At 28.4% G+C, this 26708-nt stretch overlaps 1 protein-coding gene across 2 annotated transcripts in view; it reads left to right on the forward strand.

The window, feature by feature from the left end:
• LOC143197767 (protein qui-1) overlaps nucleotides 1-26708 on the forward strand; it is a 93983-nt gene that overhangs the window by 17577 nt on the left and 49698 nt on the right. For both annotated transcript variants that reach the window (XM_076406496.1, XM_076406497.1), the window contains exons 6-10: nucleotides 4669-4757; nucleotides 4811-4920; nucleotides 4983-5139; nucleotides 8149-8785; nucleotides 9458-9670. In XM_076406496.1, the coding sequence (XP_076262611.1) occupies nucleotides 4669-4757; nucleotides 4811-4920; nucleotides 4983-5139; nucleotides 8149-8785; nucleotides 9458-9670 (1206 nt within the window). The remainder of the gene's footprint in view (nucleotides 1-4668; nucleotides 4758-4810; nucleotides 4921-4982; nucleotides 5140-8148; nucleotides 8786-9457; nucleotides 9671-26708) is intronic.

Genomic DNA, 26708 nt, shown 5'->3' on the forward strand with positions numbered 1-26708 from the left:
GAAAAGAACAAAAAGTGTCGCCGCTGATTAATATTGTAAACGCAACAGCTGTCAAACTTCTGAATGAATAAATAAATTGTCAGAGCGAGGGACAAAACTGAAAATTAATTTTGTGTATGAGATAACATTTTGTGTCACGAATTTCAGTTCGATATTAAAATGCTCCTATATTATCGTTACTGTTACATTGGAAAATTATGACAATGCAAATATTCTAGTTGTTTGTCGATAAAGTAACATTGAATTTAGTATTATCTGCCATCGTAATATAATAAATTAACGACAGGTGAAAAAATTGCGGCATAACTAACGAAAAAAGCGTTTCTTTTGACACGTCAATTTACTCACCTATGCAGTTCGTTCGTTCAAAAGAGATATAACCAATATAGCAAAGCTTTTGTTATATTTCTATAGCATTTACACTAGTATATATTGATGGATTTTCTATTTAATGTGACGAGAGAGGCAAAAAAATCTTTGGAGGGTAGTTAAGCAAACAAATAACGTATTTGCTTCAAGGAAAAGTTTCTCATAACCAATTTCTGGCAATAAATATTATGATAACAGCAAGTTTTAATGATTATGGTTATGTATGATGGTCTATGTAAGATATACACTGTGAATAGTGTATATTAGAGGAAATATGACTACAATTTAAGAGCAGTTTTTTCTATAAACAAATTATCGTATAAAATATGGGAAACATTCTTTATATATTAATGATATCTTTCAGATATTAGATATTCTTTGCAACTTTGATAGGTGACTGAACGATGATCTAAAACAGTTCAGGATAATGATTAGGTATTATTACAGATATCATTAATATATATTATTCACGCATTTATTTATTTGCAAATTAAAAAATCACCGTAAATTATTATTTATTGTTAAAAATATTGTGAGACTTTAGTATATATCCTATGCAGATTGATGTTTTAGTAAATTACAATTTTTTTTATTGAAGGGGAAAATTTACTGGTCAGATATTTCATCATCATTTAGATCCAACATTTTCGATGGAGGTTCGATGTTTTTTTTACCACAGCAAATTTTTTTGCAAATACCTATTTCATTAAATTTTTCGACGGTTTCAGTAGACTCAATTTATATAATGGATTTCCCCCAAAAAGCTAGCTATGCTTATTGTTAAACTTCCAATTTGCATTTACAGGCTTTTAAGGAATTTATTAAAAAGGGGGTAGTAATATAATTAATTCTTTTCCTTTCTTCACGGTTTCATAGCCTATTGCGATTGATCTTGACTTGTACGATCGATTTAATGTTGATTTAAGACTAAAATTTTAAAATAATTATCAAGGTGGTTAAGATCTAACCGGCTTGGAGTGTTTTTGGAGCGAACTAATAGAATTTCAATGTCGAAATTGTATCGATCGCATTTACATTAATTGAAAAATCAGTTAGTAAGTTAACCAAATATAATAATACCGCAGAAGAAACTCTGCGGTTATATAATAAATTAAATCAAGCAGCGAAATTTCAGAAACAATTTGGTTGAGTTAAACAAATAAAGGACAAAAAGGGATTTCTCGTTTGCTTGAGATAAATTTATCTAGTTTCACGTGATAAGGATAATCAAACAGTTTTGATTGAGTAGCTTTTAAATAGTTTAATTTATTCATTTGGATATAAATTTAAATTAAAGGCTTTAATTAATTTTAACGAATTTTGGTTATAACACAATAAATGTTCTATATTGCTATTATTTTTTAAAGTCATTACACAGTTCTATTAAGGTTCCAAACAAAAAAACCATGTAATTTATTAATATTGGTAAAAGGTGCTCCATAAGCATATATTATGACTATAAATGTATGTATTTTTAATATATATTACAATAATGATATTTAGTATTTTTATTGCATGTTAAAGTGAATTAATTTCTCGATGTTATATTTATTAGAAAAAGATGTAATTGCATGAAGTAATTTCTATTATGTCTCCAAAAATAATTTCACATTTCTAATAAGTTTTGAAACAAAAACAATTTTATTTATAGTTAAACATAAAAGATGTGTTATGAACATATACATTATGACAAATATAAATTTAAGCGTTTTTAATATAGTTAATTAAAAATAACAATAATGATATATATTGTTATTTTCATTACAGGTTAAAACGAATTCATTTCTTGATAGACATCTCTTAATACAGTATATAATTGAATTCATGTATGTTTAATAACTTTCTCAAAATAATTTCACAGTTCTATTAAGATTAAGATTCAAAACAAAAAATATAATTTTTTGGCTAACAAAAACGGTGTATCATAAGCGTATATATTATGATAAATATAAATTTAATTGTTTTTAATATGCAATATTAACTATTCTATAGTTCATAAAAAATAAAAATAATAATATTTCGAAATAGCTGGCTTAAAATAATCTGTAGGGTTAGCACGCAGTATTTTCAGTAAGTTGTACATACAATTGTCTTTATTTGAAATACAATAAGAAATTTTAAAATTATTATCCATTAATTAAATTAGTATGTATCATTACAGGAATGAGATTTATATTTAAAACATATTTATGCGTTTTTTAACGTATTTGATGTTATTGTGGCGATAACAAAAGGAGAAATCGATAGGTAATTTTTCATTATGCAATGAATTGAATAATAGCAGAAACCCTGCGTTGACGTAATAAATTAAATCAAGCAGCGAAATTTTAGAAATAATTTGGTTGAATTAAACAAATAAAGGACAAAAAAGGACTTCTCGTTTGCTTAAGATAAATTTATCTAGTTTCACGTGATAAAGATAATCAAACAGGTTTGATTAAGTAGCTCCTAAATAGTGTAATTTATTCTTTTGGGTGTAAATTTAAATTAAGGGCTTCAATTAATTTTAATGAATTTTGGGTATAATATAATAAATGTTATAAAATATTATTTTTAAATACATTACGTCTCATGCTCTTTACTACTTACTATTAAACACAAATTAACTGACAAACAAATTTACAAATAGAAAAATAATGATCTTGAAAATATATCAATAACATTGTGTGTGTGTGTGTTTTGAAGCTGTAAGCCACAATAAAACATTCTAATATCATAAAGTTACCTTTATAAGATCGAGAAATTACGAAAATAAACCCCTTTAATATACTTAAGGGATAAAACTCGTCAACAAAATTGCCAGAGCTAAATTAATCTCATAATATACTTTTCCTAACATTGTGAGGATTATAATACTGCTTCCCATTGAAAATTGTGCTTTTTGATATTGATCCCCCGTAAAATAAATACGATCATAATAAACGTATTAATTAGTTTTAATCGGGAATAATAATTTTGAAATTAATACGACCCTAAAAGCTCCCATATTTTTCTATCATTTAATACTCTTGAATATTGCTTATTTATTTTAATGGTATCTATGATATCTATTTACTTTTATTATTTATTAATTGACCACTTTTTATTATAATAATATTAAGCCATAAAGCATATTATCGAATTTAAATTTCCATTTAAAGAAGAACGGCGAATCATACATAAATAAAATATGACAGCTATAGAAAAGTTTGTTTATGCTAAATCTAAAATATATTGGGTTCTAACAAAAGAAACAGAACATAATTGTTTTTGAACATACAGAGGAAGGTCATGAACAAAGGGATTGCAATTTAAAAATAAGCCAAAAGGATCTTCTATATACGAATAGTGGAATCCTTTTGATGTTGGATTTCCTTGCAAGATTAAATCTCTACAGAAGAAATTTTACTTAACTAAGTTAAGCTATCTTTTATAACAGACAAATTCAGTATAAATCTATATTAGCTTTTATTTTCTTAAATATTATTCTTGTATATTAACGTCAGCATTTGGTTGGATAAAACAACTCTTTAATTATATTTATATTATTTGGTTCGTTATTTTGCTTAATTGGAATTAAATAAAAGTCGTAACAAAAGAACGAGCTATAGGGATTTGGATAAATTCAATTTAAAGCTTCCTCTTTCTCATTACACGATTTTCACTAGACTTTTTTAATTATATCTTTTTCTTACTTTTAACGCACTTACGAATACATGTGCCAGCATAGCACATCAGGCATCCCTACGTAACTTTGATTGAGGTTTTGAAATTGCTTTTTATAGTTTTTTTCGACCTTTATCACTCCTCTGTGGTTTTTTCAAAGTTTTTTCCTGATCAAATTCCCACAGAACCTCTGGGGATTTTAATGTTTTAAAGAATTATAAGTTTTCCGACGATTTTTGTTTTCTTTAAAGTTCTATATAAAAATAATCTGAATCGAACATTTTCGTGTCCAAGTTTTAGTGTTATTAAAATGTTTTGAAAGTTGAACCAAAGTAGCCTCAGTCATCCTCACTTATTAATTTCATTCACTTTGCTACGCTATCTACGTGGAAAAGGATACTGGTTTAATTATTTCTTTCCCATCCAGGTCAGCTTTACAAATGTTTCAGTTATAAAGGGCTTAGTGTCTCTTACATAACGTTGATTAGGGTCTAAATTACTTTAGTTTGTACAGTTTCGCCTCTTTCGCTAACCATCGACCATTTTTCCCCCTAGCACTATTTTCCTTTATTTTACCGTGCACCTTCGGGCTTCCTTCTAATTATTCCTGTTGATATCTGAAATGATGACGTATTATCGCAATACTTGTTGCAGGATTGGCGCCAGGCACTGCTCATCGTGTAATCAACGTAATAAGAGAATACGATACGGAGGATATAAACGAAAAAATCGAATTTTATAAGGTTGCCTATGTTCTGAAACAAAATCACCATAACTCACTCCATTTCTATTCCAGAATCAAATGCAATATTCCGACGAGGTAAAACTTTACTGCCAATCGCAGTTGAATACATTTCAATCTCACATAAAAAGCATAATACCGGAAGAAAATAGGTTATGTTTCCAGTAAGTACGGATCGTAAAAGATACCAGTTCGTTTACAACTCGATATTATATTTATATTTCAGTGTACCGTGGCAGAATGGAGAATTAAATCACGACGATTCCGAACACGAAACATATCTCAGTAAATTTAAAAATAACGTTTTTCACAAAATTAAATCAATGATCAGCAAAAGTTTAGAGGATGATCCCGATTTGAAATCGAGAAAGAAAATTGTAGAGGTAAGTAAAATACATATTTTATTTAAATATAACAAGCGTCCAATTGATAAACTAGTTCTATAATCTATCAGGAAATCCTGCAAATTTAGGCCGTTATTTCAAAATCGTCATGTTATGCTTAGATACATTTGATGTTCAGAGATAGGGTACTGAAAAAGTTTAGCAATTACTACGAAAAAGATTGTGCAACCAAAAGTTGTTTATAAATTAAATTGGGAGGCTGGGTTTTTTAGAATTGGCTCTAATTTTCGAAATATTCAATAAATTCATTATATTACTGTTTTTGACAATTGACAGCCATTTGTTGAATTAGAAAGTCTAAATCATAAAGGAACAGAGATTGAAATGAGCCTTTTATACTCTTTAGGATCTGTTTCACGCATTAGAGTCCAATAGCAATCTACCAATTTTCATTATGGTGTTCATGTAGCCGTATAAAATGTATTTTGAGAGACATTCGAGCTTCAATCTTGTGGCAAATTTTGTTTGGTGTTTCTATTCCTGTAGCTGTGATGCAATTAACTCTGCTTTTTGGATCAAATCATCGAGTTTATATTAAGAAAACAAACTGCTTTTATTGATTGTTGGTTCTTAAGGCATTTTTGGCTCTGGTACCTGGACAAGTTGGCATTGGATCATATAGAACTGGCTTTGACATTGATGTTACGTCAGGATATGTATACAAACAAATTTTTTGTATTTTTACTGGCGACATTAATTGAGCAAAAGTAGTAACTACCTACATGATTTTTCTATTCTTCCATAACGTTCTCGTTAACGGCACACCACTGTACCCATTTGCACAGCTTTGTTCTGCATATGTTACAAAACAATTTCTGTACCATGACTTGCCAGCGTTTACGATAGCAACACCAATACACTACAAATACGCATTTTTGAGTGTATTTTTTATTTTCGTTATTTTTCTCCGTTTACCAAGAATGCAACATCCACAAATGTAACAAAAATACCTTGCAGCATTGTCCCAGCATTTTCACAAATTCCGAAGCGCACTAACAATACAAAAATAAATTTCAAATGATGTTTTGTTCTGCTACCAGGCGCGAACCCGAAAACTAGAACCAATCTTCATACACCGATTGATGATCTGGGTTAAGGGCATCAAATAACGTTAAGAATCATTCCTATCTGCTCAGGTTTGAGAGTTCAAAATAATTTTGTTTTGTATTTATACTCTATAACAAAGAAGAATAAAAATATTAAAATAGAAAATTTCAAACGATAATGACATCGTAGAATAAGATGGGTATAATTGGAAAAACGACCTAAAGGTTCACTTTAATGCCAATCAGATTATTTGATTTCCTAGTATGAAAATTAAATTCAAATGTTCGAATATTTCATCGTCTAGCAGATGTAATAGTTCTTCGTAAATTAGATTATTCAATTAACATTCGAAAAGTAATCTGTAAAACTACAATAGAATAAATTCCTTTGTATTTCCCGTCAAATTATCCAAGTTTTCCTTTAATTTTTTAATATATTTGTTACACGTTTTGTTATGAAGTTTCCTTATTACTTTCTTTGAGCGTATATATTCGTCCTAATGATTCCATTGACTTCATAGACATTTTGTTTTAATTCTTCCTCCAACCCAAGTCTTTTACGTCAGTCAAAACGGCAATAAAACGTGATAAAGAAGAAACTCGAAATATTGGTTTAGCTTCGTTTTTTTTTCCACCATTCATTTGGTAAAAGTTTGAAACACGACCGGATTACAGAACAAGATAACTGATGACATGATAAATTACAGTGTGTGAAAATGAGCAAGTATTTGTTCGCGTGATATTACCTGTTATTATCATATTATCTTTGAAAAAAAATTAAGATCGTACAAAATGAGGAAAAATAGCTTGTTTTAATAGGGAGACTTATCTGCTCTATTCACGCAATATTGTATTATTTGATAGCGACGCTTGTATTTGACGCCAGGCCTAATTAATACGAGGGTCAAACTAAATTTATTGTGAATAGAAAAATTTGCATAACAAGTGATTGTTTATCAAATATAGCCCGTCGAATAAAACAGCCAATGCTTTTGATTTTCAGTGTTTGCCGGTTTATAACCTTTAATTGTCGTCCTATAAATTAAATTTAAAGGATTTACAACAGATGGTGTTGTTATGTATTAAATCGCAGCAAAAACACTTGTAACTTAATGTTGAAATCTCACTGACAAGGCTTCACTTTTGAGAATGGAGAATGTGTCATTACGTGTAAGAACAAAAAATTAAAAAATTTGTCAGAATTTGTAACGGGTAACTCGCATTTGCGGGAAGTTCTATTTTTATTACTTCAGTTTGAAGAAAAAAGACGACAGAAACTTATCGAAAGCTATGTAAAGCTTAATGGGGAACGCTATGGACTTGGTGGACTTAGAAACGTTAAAATGGATAGTGCTAACCCACCCGCCGTATTCTCCAGACCTTGCTCCATGTGATTACTACTTGTTTTGACAAATGAGTCGTGACCTGTGTGATCAGTGACCTGTGTAAAAAATGGATCGATTCATAAGATACAATAGCCCCACAAGATACCTTATTATTTCGAGATCGAATTCATAGATTGCCTGAAAGATGGGAAAAATAGCGGCTAGCGATGAACAATAATTTAAATAAATTATTATGTATTCACATTATATTATTATTATTATTCACAAAAAAATAGTTCAAATTAAGACTAATTTATAGGCCTAATGTTATCAGTATTGGATGGTTTGAGGAATTTTTCAGACAATTGGCAACATAACGTACCAGTACCAAAACAGATCGAAATGTATGGACTGGTTATACATTTTATAGACATTCAGACAGAATTTTACATTTTTACAAACTGCAATTGAAACTAAATTCGACTTCATGTATGACATGCATTGTCTGTATTATTGGACAGGCTATAGTATATTCTAACATAAAGTATAGTAATATGTAGTATAACCTTCGTAAAAGTTTTTCAAAAATGCGAAAGTCCGTTTTATTCTTGTTTCAGGAAAATTTCCAAGAAAATATTACTCACCTAACTCTCTGTTATAACGAAGTGAAGTACGAGGCTTCACTATCCGACTTTAACGATCGAATAAAACAGTTAATTGAAGACGGTAATCAGCGGAGACACAATCCCATTTTAATTTATGGTAATCAAGGTGCTGGAAAAACATCCCTTATTCAAACGTTGTATCGAAATTTCGAACAGTGGTTTTCGTGTAGGACTTTGAGGATCGTGAGATTTATAGCGACCACCCCTCGATCTTCTTATAGCTTGGAGCTCCTTAGGATTATTTGTCAGCAGATTTGCATTGCCCTTAAGTTGCCTGAAGGATTTTTACCTAAGGATGCGAGCTTCGACCCCCTCTATACAAACAATTGGTTTCAAACTTTACTGAGAACGTTCGAAGAATTGAATTTCGTGTTGGGAATATTCCTGGACGACTTACATTTAATAAATCCTTTGGATTCGGATATGGTTTCAACGTTGTGTTGGTTACCTATCAGTTTACCGAAAAACGTGCATATAATTTGTACAACGAGCGTACCTATAGATTATATGAGGTTGACGCAAGTACAGAAAGAAAAACTGAAGCATTCAGATTGTTACATTACGATGCCTGCGACTGATCCTCATAACGGTAAGTAAGCCTAATTAGAATTAACATTTATGTACTAGTAATATTGCTGCCAATAAATTTATAATCAGAAACCGCAATCTGATGGAGTAATATTTGGTAAATACAGCAGGATAAGACTTCGCATTTAATTATTATCATTATAAAATAACTTATACATTATCATATAAAATAAATAAGTCATCCTAACATTTTTTTTATATTGATAACGTATAACGTATATAACGTAAAGAACAATTATTATTAAACTTATCTCGATTCGAAGGGGTAGTATCTGGTAAATACAGCAGGTGATTTATTTCAACAACTTTAATTGGCAGTATTTTTTAATGTAATTAATATGAAAAATATTACTAATAAGAAAAAATATTTTTTTGAAATACAAAAATATTTACCCGGAAATTACTAAATCATTTGTTAATTACTAAATAAATGTAAACAAATTGTTGGATATTAATTTTGAAACGTTATTTGAACAACACCAATACGCTAATTTATCTATATTAGTTAATTATATAATCCCAAAGTCTGCGTAATTAACGGCCAGGTATTATAACACGATAAACAATCAATCTCATAATATGTCAACTATATATTAAATAAATAATTTTAATTGAACTGTCTGTATATCCCAGACATTTGAAATAAATTGACGGGAACAACATTTTTTTCCAGATTTCGTCGAAGATACTGTGGACAGTCTAGAAAAAATGTATGGCAAGGAAGCCATTTCTAGATTGGCATCCCTTATTACTTGCTCGGAATATGGATTGACCGAAACTGAAATATTGGAAATACTGATGCCCACTTCTGATAGCGAAGCTATCATTTCAATAAAAGATGCCAAGTATAACTTTTCATCATTATGTTCAGTTAAAAGGAAACTAGGTAAATATTGTTTTGTTTTTAATTATTTATATTATTCGTAAAGTTATTAATAAAGCTCTTTATCTTCCACAATGAATTCGTTTCAAACAAAATACACACTGGAAGAATTATCGAGCATACCGTGTTTTTCACTTTAATATTTCTCCTTTCATTGAAGTGTCAAAATAAGTTTAAAAACTTTCTCGTCAGAATTTTTAAAATGTTTTTAACCTAATAAAAACTTGTTTACTTTTGCTTCGATCCAAAATGAACGATCGCCATTTTTAAGATTAAATACCACTAATACAAGAGGTGTTCAAAAATTAACGAGAATATTGAAATTTCTCGGGCTGTATAAATATTATCGATATTTTTTTAACACACCTTGTACTAAACCTTTTTTTTATCTTAAGTACTGTCAATTTTTAAATTTTTGTAATGAAATATTTTACGATGACTGCTTGTAACGTAACTTTCCATTATTTGGAACGTAAATTGACGGTGGAATCCTTAATATTCCACATGTATACGTGTCATTAAAAACATCAATGGGTGAAAAATGGAAAATATGAAATATTCCGACTCATATTGGCAGGGAGAGTGATGTGTTCCATAATAAGTTCTTCGTTTCACAGAAATTTGCAACCATGGTAACAAATTTAGTAAGTTAACTGTTGAGTAGGGTTAATATTAGGGGCATAAGTACTATATAGGCTTGACAGATATTTCCTTATGAAATTTAGTTAAAGTCACGTCATCCTCCCCCGTTAATATTTAATGTTATTGTTGCTGTACAGATCCCGATACACAATTCTCAGCCATTAGAATCGCGAAATTACATAAATACGAAATTTATTGTTATATTGGGTATTAATATGTCAACTTTATTATTAAAATCGTAATTAAAAAACTTGATTTGTTTTATCTACGGACGTAACATAAATCAAGCTGAATGAATAAAATAATATTTAGGAAGATCTTTATAATTTGACACTAATTTCCATTACATTCATCAAATTCATCAAATAACAGCCAGCGTTTTGATGTAAATCAAAGAAAAGTATTTTTAGTTTTTTTTTAGATCAGGCTGTCTTATATCAGTTTTTATCAGTATACAATATGTAGAAATGTGAATTAAAGTGAGTTAAAGTAAACATTTAATGATTATATTTTGCACAAGAAAAATTATTATTAAACTTATTTAGATTCCAATAATAAAATCTAAAGACGTTATTTTTCAATATATAAATGAGAATTCGAAGAAATAATACAGCAGGTGACGTAATATTTCTTAATATATTAGTCGTCCTAACATTTTGTTGTATTGAACGTTTAATGATTTTTTAAAATATTTTTAATTGTCAGTGTTCTTAATATAATTAACATGAATTATAGTTTGTAGTTTTCAAAGACTATTTCTCTTTTTTATGTATATAAATTCTAAGCTATTGAAGGTAAGATATATAAAATTATATATCTCTATATTCTCTCAATATCATTTCGTATTTTCCCGAAAATGAAAAAGTTTATCTACTAGATAACCACAATTTGTTATTTTGTCAATATAAGTTGCGAAAGTATATTTCGAATGAACGGAAAAATATATAACAGACAGTGTCTTTGTCGTTTAAAGCATCAGCGAGACATCACGTCCTCGGGATTTATATTTGTGACTTTCGGAATACAAAAAAAATTGATAAACTGGTAACTTAGTTTGATATATTATTTCGAGATCGACAACGTGTTATATTAAGTCGAGAATAAAATACTTAGGAATAATAAAATATTTGCGGTTAAAATAAACATCAATATTCATTTTCATTCTACAAAGAAACGTTTAGCGGATCGGATTTTTGCAGTCAACCACTTATGAATTAATATTTTTAGTTTTATCCCCTTTAGTTTTTAACCAAATTGCAGTATTTTATGCTCTAACTAACAAGAGAAATACTTATTTTGTGATAGAAACAGCAGATAAGAAAATAAATCGAATAAATAGAGTAATAGTTTTCTAACTCAAATTTAATTCTAACCCTAAACTCTAAAGTATAGATAATTAAGGAAAATATAACAGGACTAGTAAACTCGCCATAAAATTCTGCATTTGTGTGTAAACCTTCATTAATTTATCTCTGTTAATAAATGACTTAGAGAAGAAGGTCGTAAAATTGTTGAAAATCGCAATATTTCATGGGTTATCTCCCCATATAAGCTTAGATTTAGAGCTTATATGGGGAGGTAACAACAGGAGCTAATTAGCAACATTTTATGCTCTAATTAACAAAAATAGTATTTATTTTATCATGTAATCAGTACATAAAAAATGACTCAAAAATATATAGTACTAGTCAAATTTAATTTTAGTATATAAATTCTAAATTATAAGGTAATAAGTCAAATATAACATGATTTTTAGTAAATTCCTCATAAATTTCTTCAAAAGTTGTCTACATTTCCATTAATTTGCCTCTGTTAATAAATGAGTTAGAGAATATAGTTCTAATTTTATAACACAAATCTAATTTTTCAACAATAAGATTAAAACACCAACAGTCATATGACAGTGAATTTTATTGAGAGTTGAAAAAGTCACCCATATATAAATAAGGCGAATAAACCAAATCATTTTATTCCAATATATCGAGAATTATATTCTAAAATACATCATACAAGTCCAGATATTTCCTGATCTATAGAAATAGAGTTTCGCCCAATATATTGACAAAATAACGAATTATGGTAACCCAATCAATAGTTAAGCGCGCAAAACTTTTTTCGCCTTTAGGAAATGATAAAATGAGAGAATAGAATTGACACGCTAAAGTATCATTTTTATGTCGAATTCTGATGAAACAAAGACGATATAAAACGTACTGAATAATAAAAACGACCTCTCTCCGTTGAAGATGGAGATATCGTTAGAAGGGAAATGAATTTCCTCATTATTCTGTAATAAATAATTAATTATTGATGTTTATAGTTGTCAAATTAATTTTCTTTCAACTAGTAATAAAAGAATACTTTATTGGTCATAGTTCGATTCAAGATTATATCCTCGGAGCGTTTATTCTCTCATTATGTGTCTCACTGCGTAATATCGTGAAGTAAAATATTTGTTAAAGATTTTATTATATTTAGAGCTTTAGGAATTAAGGCTATAAAGTTTTGAACGTTTGAATATTTGCGTATAAAGCAAGTGATAATATTCGACTACAAAAGAAACTACCAATAAACAACATTTACGACCTTTTACAATAAAAGGACAGCTTGATAGTCGGTGACATAAAACCATTAATTTAAATAGATTTAGTATTATTTCAGATTCAGACAAAATTCCCATGATTTCGGAACTATTTTCTATTGCTGAGACTTTTTTTATATTAGTAGAAGAATATATAAACGATCTGTTTACATCAACATTATGTCCAACAAAGAATATTACAGTATTATCAACGAGCATATTCAATTTCTGTACCCAATAAATTATCTTCAATATGCATATATATATATATATATATATATATATATATATACAATTAATGGAATATATGTATATATATATATATATATATATATATATATATATATATATATATATATATGGAATATATATATATATATATATATATATATATATATATATATATCTATATATATATTCCATTAATTTGCCTCTGTTAATAAATGAGTTAGAGAAGAAAGAATAAAAATGTGAACTGAAAAATATATAGTTCTAATTTTATAACACAAATCTAATTTTGCAAAAATAAGATTAAAACACCAACAATCATATGACAGCGAATTTTATTGAGAGTTGAAAAAGTCACCCATATATAAATAAGGCGAATAAACCAAATCATTTTATTCTTATATATCGAGAATTATATTCTAAAATACACCATATAAGTCCAGATATTTCCTGATTTATAGAAATAGAGTTTCGCCCAATATATTGACAAAATAACGAATTATGGTAACCCAATCAATAGTTAAGCGCGCAAAACTTTTTTCGCCTTTAGGAAATGATAAAATGAGAGAATAGAATTGACACGCTAAAGTATCATTTTTATATCGAATTCTGATGAAACAAAGACGATATAAAACGTACTGAATAATAAAAACGACCTCTCTCCGTTGAAGATGGAGATATCGTTAGAAGGGAAATTAATTTCCTCATTATTCTGTAATAAATAATTAATTATTGATGTTTATAGTTGTCAAATTAATTTTCTTTCAACTAGTAATAAAATAATACTTTATTTGTCATAGTTCGATTCAAGATTATATCCTCGGAGCGTTTATTCTCCCATTATGGGTCTCACTGCGTAATATCGTAAAGTAAAATATTTGTTAAAGATTTTATTATATTTAGAGCTTTAGGAATTGAGGCTATAAAGTTTTGAACGTTTGAATATTTGCGTATAAAGCAAGTGATAATATTCGACTACAAAAGAAACTACCAATAAACAACATTTACAACCTTTTACAATAAAAGGACAGCTTGATAGTCGGTGACATAAAACCATTAATATAAATAGATTTAGTATCATTTCAGATTCAGACAAAATTCCCATGATTTCGGAACTATTTTCTATTGCTGAGACTTTTTTTTGTACTAGTAGAAGAATATATAAACGATCTGTTTACATTAACATTATGTCTAACAAACAATATTACACTATTATCAACGAGCATATTCAATTTCTGTACCCAATAAATTATCTTCAATGATAGATCTCTGTTTTATTTAACTTTCTCTATAAATTATAAACTAATTGAGATATATAAAATATAATAAAACAATCAAATTTACATAGCTCGATTAATAATCAATCGAGAGAAGAACAGAAGATATATACATATATATATATATATATATATATATATATATATATATAATTAATGGAATATATATATATATATATATATATATATATATATATATATATATATATTCCATTAATTTGCCTCTGTTAATAAATGAGTTAGAGAAGAAAGAATAAAAATGTGAACTGAAAAATATATAGTTCTAATTTTATAACACAAATCTAATTTTGCAACAATAAGATTAAAACACCAACAGTCATATGACAGTGAATTTTATTGAGAGTCGAAAAAGTCACCCATATATAAATAAGGCGAATAAACCAAATCATTTTATTCCAATATATCGAGAATTATATTCTAAAATACATCATACAAGTCCAGATATTTCCTGATCTATAGAAATAGAGTTTCGCCCAATATATTGACAAAATAACGAATTATGGTAACCCAATCAATAGTTAAGCGCGCAAAACTTTTTTCGCCTTTAGGAAATGATAAAATGAGAGAATAGAATTAACACGCTAAAGTATCATTTTTATATCGAATTCTGATGAAACAAGGACGATATAAAACGTACTGAATAATGAAAACGGCATCTCTCCGTTGAAGATGGAGATATCGTTAGAAGGGAAATGAATTTCCTCATTATTCTGTAATAAATAATTAATTATTGATGTTTATAGTTGTCAAATTAATTTTCTTTCAACTAGTAATAAAAGAATACTTTATTGGTCATAGTTCGATTCAAGATTATATCCTCGGAGCGTTTATTCTCTCATTATGGGTCTCACTGCGTAATATCGTGAAGTAAAATATTTGTTAAAGATTTTATTATATTTAGAGCTTTAGGAATTGAGGCTATAAAGTTTTGAACGTTTGAATATTTGCATATAAAGCAAGTGATAATATTCGTCTACAAAAGAAACTACCAATAAACAACATTTACGACCTTTTACAATAAAAGGACAGCTTGATAGTCGCTGACATAAAACCATTAATATAAATAGATTTAGTATCATTTCAGATTCAGACAAAATTTCCATGATTTCGGAACTATTTTCTATTGCTGAGACCTTTTTTTTATACTAGTAGAAGAATATATAAACGATCTGTTTACATTAACATTATGTCTAACAAACAATATTACACTATTATCAACGAGCATATTCAATTTCTGTACCCAATAAATTATCTTCAATGATAGATCTCTATTTTATATAACTTTCTCTATAAATTATAAACTAATTGAGATATATAAAATATAATAAAACAATCAAATTTACATAGCTCGATTAATAATTAATCGAGAGAAGAACAGAAGATATATACATATATATATATATATATATATATATATATATATATATATATATATATATATAATTAATGGAATATATATATATATATATATATATATATATATATATATATATATATATATAATTAATGGAATATATATATATATATATATATATATATATAATTAATGGAATATATATATATATATATATATATATATATATTCCATTAATTTGCCTCTGTTAATAAATGAGTTAGAGAAGAAAGAATAAAAATGTGAACTGAAAAATATATAGTTCTAATTTTATAACACAAATCTAATTTTGCAACAATAAGATTAAAACACCAACAGTCATATGACAGCGAATTTTTTTGGGAGTTGAAAAAGTCACTCATATATAAATAAGGCGAATAATCCAAATCATTTTATTCTTATATATCGAGAATTATATTCTAAAATACACCATATAAGTCCAGATATTTCCTGATCTATAGAAATAGAGTTTCGCCCAATATATTGACAAAATAACGAATTATGGTAACCCAATCAATAGTTAAGCGCGCAAAACTTTTTTCGCCTTTAGGAAATGATAAAATGAGAGAATAGAATTGACACGCTAAAGTATCATTTTTGTGTCGAATTCTGATGAAACAAAGACGATATAAAACGTACTGAATAATAAAAACGACCTCTCTCCGTTGAAGATGGAGATATCGTTAGAAGGGAAATGAATTTCCTCATTATTCTGTAATAAATAATTAATTATTGATGTTTATAGTTGTCAAATTAATTTTCTTTCAACTAGTAATAAATGAATACTTTATTGGTCATAGTTCGATTCAAGATTATATCCTCGGAGCGTTTATTCTCTCATTATGGGTCTCACTGCGTAATATCGTGAAGTAAAATATTTGTTAAAGATTTTATTATATTTAGAGCTTTAGGAATTGAGGCTATAAAGTTTTGAACGTTTGAATATTTGCGTATAAAGCAAGTGATATTATTCGACTACAAAAGAAACTACCAATAAACAACATTTACAACCTTTTACAATAAAAGGACAGCTTGATAGTCGGTGACATAAAACCATTAATATAAATAGATTTAGTATCATTTCAGATTCAGACAAAATTCCCATGATTTCGGAACTATTTTCTATTGCTGAGACTTTTTTTATATTAGTAGAATAATATATAAACGATCTGTTTATATCAACATTATGTCCAACAAAGAATATTACAGTATTATTAACGAGCATATTCAATTTCTGTACCCAATAAACTATCTTCAATGATAGATCTCTGTTTTATTTAACTTTCTCTATAAATTATAAACTAATTGAGATATATAGAATATAATAAAACAATCAAATTTACATAGCTCGATTAATAGTTAATCGAGAGAAGAAGAGAAGATATATATATATATATATATATATATATATATATATAAATATTGCAGATTATTTAATCTCTCTAAATAAGCTTGAAATCGATTTATTTTGCATTATTATTATTTTATTAACTGTTTATTCTGCATAACATAAGAGGTTAAAAATAGAAACTGGAAAATATAGAATACTAGTTCTTTAAATTAGTTTTAATTTTGTGTATAAATTCTAAACTTATTAAGAAACAGGTAAAATATAACTCGGCCAGCAAATTCATCATGAAATTCTGCATATGAGTTAAAATAGTCGGCAATGGAAAAAATTTAAACAAAATTATTTCCCTAAAAAAGCTCTCAATTTACAATTAGTATTATTTGCAAATGCAATTAATGAAATAAATATTTATTTTATAGTTTAAATAGAATATTTTACTTTTAAATTATGATTAAGTTTTTTTCATATCAGCAAATTTTACATATAACATACATGTTACATATTTCCATTATTATAGAGCTATTATTAAATATATTAAATATCACAAAAAAACGTCTGAAAATAGACAAACAATGCCATTTTTCCTGAAACCTCTTCAAATTACACTGTAAGCATGTAAAATTATATTGGAATACATTGGAATTCAAATTTGCTTTTTTTTATAGTAACATACATATGAGTTATATTCACCGAAAGAAGAAAGAATTTTCTTTAGAAAATCGACATTTTCTCTTGGTTCTGCTTTATTATATTAAATTTCTTATTTTAAATGTACTCTAAGTCTATTATATCGATTTAATTTTATTCATATTATATTAATTTAAAATCAGTTTGACTTCAATATTTCAATACCGTTCCTCAAATATTAACTTAATTCTAAACTTAAAACTTCTTCTTAACTTGTGTGTAGTTTACGAAACAAACTTTTGACAAAGAATCTTTCCAAACCGTTTTCATTAATCGCAAAACGGATAGTTTTTGATAAACTGGAAACAGTTTATTTCTATAAAGCAACAACACCTATTCGAATGTTGCTTTTCGAACTATTTGCTAGAGAATCTATTAAGAAACAAGACTTAATGATTTGTTCTTTTATTATTTGAACAATATTTCGCTTTTAACTGAAATATAATTATTTGTGCCATGGATCCCCATAAGTTGTTGTTGTTGAATCTGAAGGGGCAATAGTATTCTTAATATAATTAACATGAATTATAGTTTGTAGTTTTCAAAGACTAATTCTCTTTTTTAAATCTTAAGTATGTATATGAATTCTAAGCTATTGAAGGTAAGATATATAAAACAGATAAGAACTATATTTTCTCAATATCATTTCGTATTTTCCCGAAATGAAAAAGTTTATCTACTAGATAACCATAATTTGTTATTTTGTCAATATAAGTTGCGAAAGTACATTTCGAATGAACGGAAAAATATGTAACAGACAGTGTCTTTGTCGTTTAAAGCATCAGCGAGACATCACGTCCTCGGGATTTATATTTGTGACTTTCGGAATACAAAAAAATTGATAAACTGGTAACTTAGTTTGATATACTGTTTCGAGATCGACAACGTGTCATATTAAGTCGATAATAAAATACTTAGGAATAATAAAATATTTGCGGTTAATATAAACATCAATATTCATTTTCATTCTATAAAAAAACGTTTAGCGAATCGGACTTTCGCATTCAACCACTTGAATTAATATTCTGAGTTTGATCCTCCTTATTTTTTTTAACCAAATTGCGGAATTTTATGCTCTAACTAACAAAAGAAGTACTTATTTTGTGATTCAATCATTGGAATTCAAATTTACTTTTTTTATAGTAACATACATATGAGTTATATTCACCAAAAGAAGAAAGAATTTTCTTTAGAAAATCGACATTTTCTCTCGGTTCTGCTTTATTATATTAAATTTCTTATTTTAAATGTACTGTTAGTCTATTATATCGATTTAAGTTTATTCATATTATATTAATTTAAAATCAGTTTGACTTCAATATTTCAATACCGTTCCTCAAATATTAACTTAATTCTAAACTTAAAACTTTTTCTTAACTTGTGTGTAGTTTACGAAACAAACTTTTGACAAAGAATCTTTCCAAACCGTTTTCATTAATCGCAAAACGGATAGTTTTTGATAAACTGGAAACAGTTTATTTCTATAAAGCAACAACACCTATTCGAATGTTGCTTTTCGAACTATTTGCTAGAGAAACTATTAAGAAACAAGACTTAATGATTTGTTCTGTTGTTATTTGAACAATATTTCGCTTTTAACTGAAATATAATTATTTGTGCCATGGATCCCCATAAGTTGTTGTTGTTGAATCTGAAGGGGCAATAGTATTCTTAATATAATTAACATGAATTATAGTTTGTAGTTTACAAAGACTAATTCTCTTTTTTAAATCTTAAGTATGTATATGAATTCTAAGCTATTGAAGGTAAGATATATAAAACAGATAAGAACTATATTTTCTCAATATCATTTCGTATTTTCCCGAAATGAAAAAGTTTATCTACTAGATAACCATAATTTGTTATTTTGTCAATATAAGTTGCGAAAGTATATTTCGAATGAACGGAAAAATATATAACAGACAGTGTCTTTGTCGTTTAAAGCATCAGCGAGACATCACGTCCTCGGGATTTATATTTGTGACTTTCGGAATACAAAAAAATTGATAAACTGGTAACTTAGTTTGATATACTGTTTCGAGATCGACAACGTGTCATATTAAGTCGATAATAAAATACTTAGGAATAATAAAATATTTGCGGTTAAAATAAACATCAATATTCATTTTCATTCTATAAAAAAACGTTTAGCGAATCGGACTTTCGCATTCAACCACTTGAATTAATATTCTGAGTTTGATCCTCCTTATTTTTTTTAACCAAATTGCGGAATTTTATGCTCTAACTAACAAAAGAAGTACTTATTTTGTGATTCAATCATTGGAATTCAAATTTATTTTTTTTATAGTAACATACATATGAGTTATATTCACCAAAAGAAGAAAGAATTTTCTTTAGAAAATCGACATTTTCTCTCGGTTCTGCTTTATTATATTAAATTTCTTATTTTAAATGTACTGTAAGTCTATTATATCGATTTAAGTTTATTCATATTATATTAATTTAAAATCAGTTTGACTTCAATATTTCAATACCGTTCCTCAAATATTAACTTAATTCTAAACTTAAAACTTTTTCTTAACTTGTGTGTAGTTTACGAAACAAACTTTTGACAAAGAATCTTTCCAAACCGTTTTCATTAATCGCAAAACGGATAGTTTTTGATAAACTGGAAACAGTTTATTTCTATAAAGCAACAACACCTATCCGAATGTTGCTTTTCGAACTATTTGCTAGAGAAACTATTAAGAAACAAGACTTAATGATTTGTTCTGTTGTTATTTGAACAATATTTCGCTTTTAACTGAAATATAATTATTTGTGCCATGGATCCCCATAAGTTGTTGTTGTTGAATCTGAAGGGGCAATAGTATTCTTAATATAATTAACATGAATTATAGTTTGTAGTTTTCAAAGACTAATTCTCTTTTTTAAATCTTAAGTATGTATATGAATTCTAAGCTATTGAAGGTAAGATATATAAAACAGATAAGAACTATATTTTCTCAATATCATTTCGTATTTTCCCGAAAATGAAAAAGTTTATCTACTAGATAACCATAATTTGTTATTTTGTCAATATAAGTTGCGAAAGTATATTTCGAATGAACGGAAAAATATATAACAGACAGTGTCTTTGTCGTTTAATCATCACGTCCTCGGGATTTATATTTGTGACTTTCGGAATACAAAAAAATTGATAAACTGGTAACTTAGTTTGATATACTGTTTCGAGATCCACAACGTGTCATATTAAGTCGATAATAAAATACTTAGGAATAATAAAATATTTGCTGTTAATATAAACATCAATATTCATTTTCATTCTATAAAAAAATGTTTAGCGAATCGGACTTTCGCATTCAACCACATGAATTAATATTCAGAGTTTGATCCTCCTTATTTTTTTAACCAAATTGCGAAATTTTATGCTATAACTAATAAAAGAAGTACTTATTTTGTGATTCAATCATTGGAATTCAAATTTACTTTTTTTATAGTAACATACATATGAGTTATATTCACCAAAAGAAGAAAGAATTTTCTTTAGAAAATCGACATTTTCTCTCGGTTCTGCTTTATTATATTAAATTTCTTATTTTAAATGTACTGTAAGTCTATTATATCGATTTAAGTTTATTCATATTATATTAATTTAAAATCAGTTGGACTTAAATATTTTAATACCGTTCCTCAAATATTAACTTAATTCTAAACTTAAAACTTTTTCTTAACTTGTGTGTAGTTTACGAAACAAACTTTTGACAAAGAATCTTTCCAAACCGTTTTCATTAATCGCAAAACGGATAGTTTTTGATAAACTGGAAACAGTTTATTTCGATAAAGCAAGAACACCTATTCGAATGTTGCTATTCCAACTATCTGCTAGAGAATCTATTAAGAAACAAGACTTAATGATTTGTTCTTTTATTATTTGAACAATATTTCGCTTTTAACTGAAATATAATTATTTGTGCCATGGATCCCCATAATTTGTTGGTGTTGAATCTGAAGGGGCAATAGTATTCTTAATATAATTAACATGAATTATAGTTTGTAGTTTTCAAAGACTAATTCTCTTTTTTAAATCTTAAGTATGTATATGAATTCTAAGCTATTGAAGGTAAGATATATAAAACAGATAAGAACTATATTTTCTCAATATCATTTCGTATTTTCCCGAAAATGAAAAAGTTTATCTACTAGATAACCATAATTTGTTATTTTGTCAATATAAGTTGCGAAAGTATATTTCGAATGAACGGAAAAATATATAACAGACAGTGTCTTTGTCGTTTAATCATCACGTCCTCGGGATTTATATTTGTGACTTTCGGAATACAAAAAAATTGATAAACTGGTAACTTAGTTTGATATACTGTTTCGAGATCCACAACGTGTCATATTAAGTCGATAATAAAATACTTAGGAATAATAAAATATTTGCTGTTAATATAAACATCAATATTCATTTTCATTCTATAAAAAAATGTTTAGCGAATCGGACTTTCGCATTCAACCACATGAATTAATATTCAGAGTTTGATCCTCCTTATTTTTTTAACCAAATTGCGAAATTTTATGCTATAACTAATAAAAGAAGTACTTATTTTGTGATTCAATCATTGGAATTCAAATTTACTTTTTTTATAGTAACATACATATGAGTTATATTCACCAAAAGAAGAAAGAATTTTCTTTAGAAAATCGACATTTTCTCTCGGTTCTGCTTTATTATATTAAATTTCTTATTTTAAATGTACTGTAAGTCTATTATATCGATTTAAGTTTATTTATATTATATTAATTTAAAATCAGTTGGACTTAAATATTTTAATACCGTTCCTCAAATATTAACTTAATTCTAAACTTAAAACTTTTTCTTAACTTGTGTGTAGTTTACGAAACAAACTTTTGACAAAGAATCTTTCCAAACCGTTTTCATTAATCGCAAAACGGATAGTTTTTGATAAACTGGAAATAGTTTATTTCTATAAAGCAACAACACCTATTCGAATGTTGCTTTTCGAACTATTTGCTAGAGAAACTATTAAGAAACAAGACTTAATGGTTTGTTCTGTTGTTATTTGAATAATATTTCGCTTTTAACTGAAATATAATTATTTGTAGCATCGATCCCCATAAGTTGTTGTTGTTGAATTTGAAGGGGCAATATCTGGCCAATATAGAGAATAAGGTAGAACATTTAACTTTAACATATCTGTCACGAATTGTGTAATATGTGAACAAATAATAATTCGTAACCACTTGATTATATTTAGCAGTACATTTTATTTGAACGAAACGCTTAAATAAAAATCCTGAGATAATTGGAGGTGCTTTAATTTAGTTTTAAGTAATTTCCTGTAATCGGAGTGCTAAAAAGAGTAGCGCAAATCTTGGGGTTCAATTAAAAAAAATTACATCGAAGGGGAACAAAACCCCTATAGCAGCCCCTGTTCGAAATTGCGTTAAAAAGGCAAGAATTTTAATTATGCCATCTTTCCTATTCAATTTCCACCATAAATTATGTTAATTGATAGTTGGAAAATGGGAATAGATCTGGTAAAAATCTTTAAGTTTAATATTAAGACGGAAATATCGTCGCTGAATGGAAATTAAAATTTTCCTATTCGTGGAAAGCGTTGGTATGAGTATACGAGAGATGTATGATAAATAACTTAAGACTTTATTATTTCGAGAATATAGCTTTGTCTCCATGAATTTCGCATAAATAAAACATGTCAGTAACCAGGCTAGATTAAGCTCTAAATTTAATATTAACACTGTAATAGTATTTATTGCAATATAATCAGCAGTTAAAAAATAAAATGAAAAATAGAGAATACAAGTTTTTTATATTTTAAAGTTCCTTTTTACCAACGAGCGTTTATCTGGACTGGCCCTACAGTTTAACGTGCGTTCCGAACCATAATCTTCAGCATTAAGCCTACCGACTGGCGAGTGACCAATTTAGAAATCATCCCAGAACACATCCGGCCTTACCCAGCCTGTTTACTGGCGTGACTGTGATCATTTTCCTTGTCAGATTTTGTACTCTTGCCTTGGAAAATCACAAATATTAAACAATAACAAACAGTAAGAGGACAGAAGCACTGGTGCAGGCCACTTTGGGCAAACAATATGGTTACTTCATGGACCCCAAAACAGTTGATCGAAAATCCGAACCGTGGCCATGGGAGACTGCCTGAACAAAATCATGGACTGACATGAACTGGCAAAATTAGATTCAACAATATTGGTGGAGGCTAGTGCTGGTATGGATGGAGTAGGTTTGGGCATGTTGGAAAGATCAAAGAATGGATATATATCATTAAGCTAAATGGGAGCCTTAACGCGGGGGTGGCAGAATTCGTCGCCTCGACGCTAGCGGTGAACATTGTTAACAAAAATAAAATAATTGGCAAACATATTATCCGAACGCACAGCAAGATAGCGCTATGGTGGGCCGAAGACGGTTCGCAAGGGAAGAATATGTATATAGACAACCTCAGGACGAAATTGAAAGAGCTCAGTGAAATTCCTGTTAATATAAACAGACAATGACAAAGATCCACGCTAGAAATGATAGGGGTAGACACATTGACAAAGAAGCCAACAAGAAAGGCGATAGTTCACATGGATAACAGATGAAATGCGAGAAAAAAGCGAAACAATCAACAGATGGCAGCTGGTATGGAACAACTCAAGCGATGGCAGAACTCTCTATGACTTCTGCGAGAGGGTGGAATGCTAGAGATTGAGCTTAACATAAAGGTGATAATACTAACAACAAGACACGAAAATATAGCTGCATACATCAGCAGATTTAGATTGATTGAGAGTGAAGGTCTGTACGAATGTGGTAATGGTGTGGAGGACACCAAGAACATAATGGTCGAATACTACCTACACCCTAGACGAAAGAACAAGGGTCAGATACCTGTACGGCAGGGCGCTGGGGTCTTAACAATTTAGAGATCCACAAGGGACATAATACAATGCGATAACAGTTCAGATATAGACCTGATTAATAACTGGACGGGGGCAGTAACTAGGAACGCCGACACTGAGGAAGATAGATCAGACACGGGAATAGTCGGTAGGGGCATAAAAAATGAACGCGATCAAGTATGTTGACATACATACACAGACAAATTGTAATAACCAATTGTCAATGGCCATTATTCGATAATTATGGAGGGCAAAAAGAAATTAACAAATTGACGGACACTAAGGGACTGAAAACTGGCAGTACCCGGCAGATTTTAGATAGCTTGGCCAAGTTCAAAGCATGAAAGCGTGTTACGACTACTGGAAAAATAGCCCGAAATAAAGTCCTGTCCCCTTTACCACTGCTCCAACCAAGCCGGCAATACTAGTTTTTAAACTCAAATTTAATGTTGCCTATAAACTCTAAATTATAAAGAACTAGCGACCCGCCCCGGCTTCGCACGGGTGCAATGCTGATATTAAATTAAATACACTACAGAAAAAATATGAACGTTGTATATAAAAACATAGCGGCCCGCTCCGACTTTGCACGGGCATAAAATATATATGCCTATGTCACTCAATGAAAACATGATTAAAATCGATCCAGTATTTTTGGTTCATTCATTACTGCCCTTGGCCTGCACGCATTAAATTTGGAGTAAAACAATTCCTCTTCCCCTATACTTACTATGAAGATTTCCTGCTATCTTTAGAATATCTAAATTCATACAATTTTTATTACATTACACATTTTTAAACGCAAATTTTAAATTTGTAATATCTCCGAAAATATTTGTTTAATTTACATGCTGTAAGGAACCATATTGATCTATATTAATTGCACACTGTATTTAAGGTACTTAATTCGATAAGGATTAATGCCGTATTGCTTAAAATAGCTTCGTAAATAAACCATTTTCTCACGTAAAAAGTAAACAATAAAAATGGTTAATGTGGGTTATCCCTAAAAGATAAACATATACCATCGCGGACTTTTTTGTAGACCTTTTTATGGTGTACAATACTGTAGTACATTAATTTGATCTAACTCGTAGGGTTAGGCAGCGTTTTTGCTAATTGCTAAATAAGCCTAAAAAAATAGGTTCATTTACGACATCACGTTAGAAACCTCTAAAATTAGCAATGTTGCCTTAGTATATTATGCATCTATTATACATATAAACCTTCCTCTTGAATCACCCTATCTATTGAAAAAAACCGCATCAAAATCCGTTGCGTAGTTTTAAAGATTTAAGCGCACCTAGGGATATAGGGACAGAAAAGGCGACTTTGTTTTATACTATGTAGTGATGAGACATAATGACGAGAATTGAATATATCTGGGAGTCCACATTAAACAGTAGAAGCCAGAAGAGATAAATATATATTTAAAAAAAATATTTATAAAACAAACGCATTTAAGAAAAAGTTACCACATCAAAATTGCTTTATCGTTAAAAATTCATACCAAGCATTCATTTTGCACATCGAACTTTATTATATTAACACTGAAAATATCATTAAAAGATAAAGCGTTCCGTTATTAAATTGTTAATAAATTTTCACCATTTACCGAAGCGTATTTTTAACGTACTATACTTAAGCTTCATTTTGTCTATCATCTTCGTTCTTTGTTCACCTTTCTCTCCTTTATTAAAGCCAAGTCGAGGCACTTGAACGGGAATTAATAAATGAGAGAATGCGTCTATTGATTTACTGTATATTACCTGCGGTGAATATATTATTTTTTTATCAATTGATTACTCGATATTCGATATTAATTATTTTTAAATCACTTTAGGAGAGTCTGTTTAATATGCTGTTAATTATTCAACCATTAGTTCCCAATCGTCAGTATATACAAAATTGTTTCTAAAGCATTTTTTTTTGTTCTGGCCTAAAAA

Source organism: Rhynchophorus ferrugineus, unplaced genomic scaffold (assembly GCF_030347505.1).
Source record: "Rhynchophorus ferrugineus isolate W39M unplaced genomic scaffold, kcgeb_rfMv2 rfM5, whole genome shotgun sequence".
Classification (NCBI taxonomy): Eukaryota; Metazoa; Arthropoda; class Insecta; order Coleoptera; family Curculionidae; genus Rhynchophorus; species Rhynchophorus ferrugineus.